This window comes from Triplophysa dalaica, chromosome 9 (assembly GCF_015846415.1).
Source record: "Triplophysa dalaica isolate WHDGS20190420 chromosome 9, ASM1584641v1, whole genome shotgun sequence".
Lineage (NCBI taxonomy): Eukaryota > Metazoa > Chordata > Actinopteri > Cypriniformes > Nemacheilidae > Triplophysa > Triplophysa dalaica.
The window spans coordinates 21631651-21637761 of record NC_079550.1 but is presented as its reverse complement, the minus strand read 5'-3'; the positions used below and the strand labels follow the sequence as shown (position 1 = coordinate 21637761).

Sequence of the window (6111 nt, the reverse complement as noted above, 5' to 3'; positions counted from 1 at the left end):
CAGATACGATTAGTTTGCCTTCATAGCAAATAATGTTAACCAACAGATAAAATAAAAGTTTAGTGTTTGCCCATTTGGTACCATAAACCTTCAGTTTGATGATTTATTTTAATCGTAAGGGTAACAAAAAGCAGATATTGTACAAATATACCTCCACCGGCCACTACTGTATAGTCTTTTAATAGTTCAGGCTTTTCCTTTACCATAAGAATCTAACAACAAACAAATGACTAAATGTAAAGAGTCAGTGTTTGGTTAGATCACCAGTAAGGTGTTTATTTTGCAAAAATAATGGCGTTATTTGACTTAATACGCTACCTGCTACTTAGTAAACATTTAATTAAATATATGAAAGATGACGAGACAATAAGCTACACTCGGTGCTTGAAAGGTTCTTCACGGCTCTCACTAAATCTTTGGAGTTTCGAGCCAGATCGGTGGGCTTGGCTTGTTGATTTTGACTAAATCTTCGGTATTTCAAGTCTCGCCTTTACCCAAACGCTAACCATATAAACTACCTATAATTGTTAAACTTCCCAAAAAACACGGTTGTGTGATGACATCAGCCTCAAAATACCAAGGATTTAGTGAGAGCCGGTTCTTCACGGCGATGCCATAGAACAACCATTTATGGATTCACAAAGAACCATCTCTTTCATACTTTTATATTCTAAAACCAGTCTATTTCTAAAATATAGTCTATTTATATTCTAAAAACCAGATTTTGTGAAACAGAAAGATTCTTTGGATGGTTATGGTTCTTTATGGAACCAAAAGGTTCTTCTATGGCATCGAAAAATGTTTTGAAGCACCGTTATTTAGCAGCTACACACCTGTTACCACTTATACAGCCTAGTCTTCATCGTCTTTACAGCTGCTTTGTAACAATGAAAATTGTAAAAAGCGCTATATAAATAAAGTTGAGTTGAGTTGAGTTCATCATACAAAAATATTTTATTTCAAAATATCACAACTGACCATTGCAGAGAGCCATATACTAGTTTATTCAACAAAGATGTTGCAGAAGTCTCAAGTCATTTGCAAATCAGAGAATATTTTTTTAAAGGTACAATAGTGTTGTTAGAAAGCCATTCTTGGTTTGTGGTTTAAACACTTGTGATTTCATCACATTGCTGATTTCATTAATGGTGAAGCCAGTGGTTTACACACCCTGTGTGCTGAGCTGATAATGAGTGTCATTTGTCTCCTGGTGACAGATCAGATGAAGTTGAAACACTTATCTTCTCTCGGTTATGTTATATTACTTATTATGTCCTATACTTTAACCAAGACAGCTCCACAGTGTTGTCCCCTTTTTTTGCCTCCTTGCCATCTCACTATATGTGAATAACTGACAATAGATACGTTTGTGGAAAATGTTTTTACAAAAATCTGAAAGTTTTTTAGTTCTACTTAAAATGGTTGCCTTAAAATTGAAAGTTAATTCAACTGTAAAATGTGAGTTAACTCAATTAATTTCTCGTTAACAATAATTAAGAATAAACTCATATAACTCACATAATAAAATGAATTACATTTATTCTTAAAACATATTTTTAAGTTTAATTAGCTCAAAATTTGAAGTCACGGTAACTTATTACCTGGATGCACAAGTTTCGTGGTGCTCTCATGATCGAGTGTCGTAGACTGACATGGAGGAAAAGAAAATGATGATTAAAGTCTTATTTAGTTTTTTTGCGCACATAAAGTACTGTCGTCACTCCATAACAATTCAATTGAACCACTATGATCAGATGGATCAATTTAGCTGTGTCTACTTCCATGGACCTTGACATATATACTATCACCATGATGTCTATGAGGAAGCCTGAAAACCTCTTGGATGTGATCCAAATATCTTTGTTTGTGTACCGAAGACGCTGGGAGTTCTTAAAATATTTAGAACTTCCTGTGGGTGTGTAAAAATCAAGTAAAACCTTAAGTTGAACCGAAACGAAACGTTTTTATAGTGCAGTGACAATATCTGTCGTCATTACAAATTATATCAACAGCATTACCAAATGTAATGAACACTGAAAAAAATGATTTTTGATACTAATTTGATGAATTTAAATATGTTAAATCAACAATTTTTTAAAAACATTTGGTTGCAACATGATTTTTCATGTTCAGTTATGTAACTCAATCCCTTCATGTTGGCATTACATAAAATATTCGTGTTATGTTGATATATAATTGTAACAACTATAGGCAGAGGATTTATATTTCCCAGCATGCTTTGCATAATAAGAATTTTCATAATTACGGTTGTTTCATGCGTTTTCCAGTAAAGAGAAACATTTGTTAGTGTTGGACGTTCATTAATCTTGCAGATTTAGAGGAGTGTGATATATTTTCCAGTTTTGTGGTTACCTTTGTTCAGAAAATCGTTTCCTTTGCTTAGATAGTGGGCGGTTACATTCTTCAATGTGAATTTTATTTCTTGTAATAAATCTTATGTCACATTAACTAACAACACTAATGTTGAGAACATTAAATGAAAATATGAAACGTTAACATATGAAACAAACATAAATTTGGCAACTTGAAGATAATAAAGGATTATATACAAAAGTCAGCTCACCAAAGTTCCAAAAATACAAATTTATTGATTTAAAGACTACAGCATGGCGCGTGAACTTGAACAACGTTATTATGTGTCACCGATGTACATCATTTTTCATGTTAATCCAACAGACTGTCTTTTTCGGTGTAGATGAATATTTACTTCGTCCCCTTTGCTTTAATTCCAGAAGCTGGGCTGGCTTGGACCATACAAGGTTGTGCAAAACAAGATAATCAATGTCCTCTGACCTTTTTGTACAAAACCCAATGGAGAAATATTTCTTCTCTTGTTTTATGTTGTTGTTTTCATATCATATTTATATGCGTAATAATAACACAAAAATAAATCAATTGGATTGAATCACGATGTTTAGCAAGTCACACCAGAGGACATTATTATCAGATAAACGCCATTTTTCTACAGCATTTACATCATTCTTATCTGTAGCTCTCTCAAAGACTATATTAATAGCTGACATAAGCATGCTATTATTTTTAAAAGAGGTGGAGTTAAGATCGAAACTCCTCCTCTTTCAATGAAGATAAAGGGTCTTATCAAAAACCCATGTCCCTGCAACACCCATATATAAAAGCGAGCGTCTTGCCTCACTCCCCTTCCACATCTGAAACCCCTTTACGCACGCACGCACGCACACACATCTCAGCTTCGCAATGCCGGCGGATCACAGTGGAACATGGGAGATGGTCAGCAATGACAAGTTTGATGATGTCATGAAGGCTATGGGTAAGTCGTTTTGTTTACTACAACTTGCATGACATGACAGGGATAACACAGAGGAGCTCACAGACGTACATTTAAGAACTGTAGCGTTTAGTGAAACAGAAGTTTAGTGCATTTGGTGAAAAAGCTCAAAGCCAAGCAAGGAGTTTTCATGCATGATGGTCGCATAACATTCAGTCTTATGCACTTCAGGTTCAGATTTTTTTGTATGGAAAAAAATACCTGTTTCAGGGTCAAAGTTTATGCTAGGCAACAGTATCTTATCAGGCACAATGATAAAGGTGAGAGTTTAGTGGACCTAAATACCTCCATCACCTTTGTACCCATGTGTACATGTGTGCGTGAGGTCATTTCTGCAAATATGTTGCATAATAGGCCGGCTTTATTAATGATGTTTCCTTCTGTACTGTACTTTAAATCGTGCATCTTTTGAACTCTACTTTTTATTTCTCTCCTGCAGATATCGACTTCGCCACTCGTAAGATAGCGATGCACCTCAAACAGACTAAGGTCATCGTTCAAAACGGTGATAGATTTGAGACCAAAACCCTCAGCACTTTTAGAAATTATGAGGTCAACTTCACCATAGGGGAGGAGTTTGAGGAGCACACAAAAGGTCTGGACAACAGGGTTGTTAAGGCAAGTGTTCAGAACGAGCAATCCTCTCACATCTTTGCACGTTTATGTGACATCACCGTGGTACAGCGATGGATCAGATGTTAATGCAAATAGGCTACTGTACTCTTGTGCTTTTTGGTATTTTTTGGGCTAGTTCGTTGAAATATCACAGAATTTCCCATCTCTTATATTAACAAAATAATTTGTTTTCAGACCCTGGTGACATGGGACGGTGATAAAATGGTGTGTGTGCAGAAGGGGGAGAAACAGAACCGTGGCTGGAATCAATGGGTTGAAGGAGACCAGCTTCACCTGGTAAAGAACGACTGCTGCACACCCCAGAATACAGAGGAGACATACGCAATAAACCAATGCATACAGTTACACCTTTATTTACAGTACAGACACTGTTGTGGGTTTGTACTTTCTTTACAGTAGGTTAATGTACAAAACCAGATACAGTAGTTCAGTGAACTAAAGTTTACAATTACATTTTCTTTTGAATTTATTTGAGAACATCAATATATTTTATTAGGGATGTGACAATATCAAAATCTACCTCGGTATAAGTCACCGGTACAATATTGCAACATAAGTTGCAATATTTAAAATGACAAATGACTTGGGAACGTGCCCTAAGCATCCTCTTTTTTTATAGGTATGAGTTATAGTATGAGATGGGTCAAATGACCTAAAAATCCCTTTTATCAAATAAAATAATTGCACCAGATGGACCTCGACAAAAGTCACATCTATCATTTTTCTAACATTCTCTATGTGAGGCCAGGAAAACCCATTGGTTTCATACATTCATGTGACCATGATAATATTGAGATATCGAGTTCGATAATATTGTTACATCCCTATATTTTATACATGGACAATGCATACATGATGTAGTAAAAATGTGGGAAATTATTGCTTAAATTATGATTTCTGCCTCTCTCTATGTTCAATAGGAGATCTTCTGTGAGGACAAAGTCTGCCATCAAGTTTTCAAGAAGAAAAACTAATGCTCTTGAAGTATTTCACTCCTGTGTCTGGTGTTGTGCTGTATATATTTTTTCAAGCAATTTTAATAAACAGCTAGAACCAAACAAATCCATTTGATGTTGTGCACCAAATATTGAATAAAAAGAATTGTGTTGTTATGCTGATAAAACAGATCAAGAACAAGAACAAGAACAAGTACTGCTGCACTAAACTACACGAGTGAAATAAGCCCTTAACTGTCCTTATGCTGTTAAAGACATAAGGGGCATAGTGGACATACTGGGGTTTTACACAAACATTTTTAAATAGAGTCGGTTTCAGCGGCAACAACATAAACAAACTTTATGTGTCCCCAAATTAACTTCCAGTAGACCGCCGCAATGAATCAATATCTGTTGAGTTCATTTGATTTATGTCAATTAATGAATAATAGAATATTATCATGATTTAAATATTAAATAAATTGTTTTATTATAAAGGAACACAGGCCGGAAGTTAACTTCTATGAAACCGTTTATAAATAAAATGTCATTGTACATGATTTGAAAAGAATTTGCACTAAGAATTTGAACGAAGAGTGTAAAAGCATAATAATAATTTAAATGTGAAATGTATAAAACGAGCCTATTTGGTAGATTAGCTTGTTTATTTTCTAGTAACTGCCTCTTGTAGGCATATGCCGTTATATCCTTCATAACTAATTTGATGACCAATGCATAGACATGAATAGATTTTAAAGAACATTTTAATGCTTACTTGATTTATTTTATCTACAAACACTCTGTTGAGAATTAACAGACATGTAGCTTTGCTATAACTGACGTGTCACCATTATGGTGTTTAGTGTTTCCTATACTTGTCTGACAATAAGCCTATATGATAATGTGTTTGTATTGTTAGTTTGGCAAAGAGCACACATATGAAATCTGTCATAAAGCACTTTTTGTAAATTAATTGATTAATTCACTGAATGTGTGTTGGTTCACTAATACACTTTTACCAATCTGCTTTCACTATAACAGATGTACTGTAGGATATATATATTTTAAAAACTAACGTGTCACACAAACATCAACAATACCGAAATCTGTTTACTAAAGTCGTGGCACTTGGCGGCCATGTTTTTAAAATAACAATATTCTTGTAACCAAATATATTTATAAAACAAAACAAACAAATAAACAAAGTTTGTA

General features: G+C 34.4%; 1 protein-coding gene across 1 annotated transcript; it reads left to right on the top strand.

Annotated features, from left to right (window-relative positions):
- Nucleotides 1–3144: 3144 nt before the first annotated feature.
- rbp2a (retinol binding protein 2a, cellular) lies at nt 3145–5756 on the top strand. Its single transcript, XM_056757135.1, has 4 exons — nt 3145–3310; nt 3768–3946; nt 4139–4240; nt 4885–5756. The coding sequence occupies exons 1-4, from the start codon at nt 3238–3240 to the stop codon at nt 4936–4938; spliced, it is 408 nt and encodes a 135-aa protein (XP_056613113.1). The 5' UTR covers nt 3145–3237; the 3' UTR covers nt 4939–5756.
- Nucleotides 5757–6111: the final 355 nt, after the last annotated feature.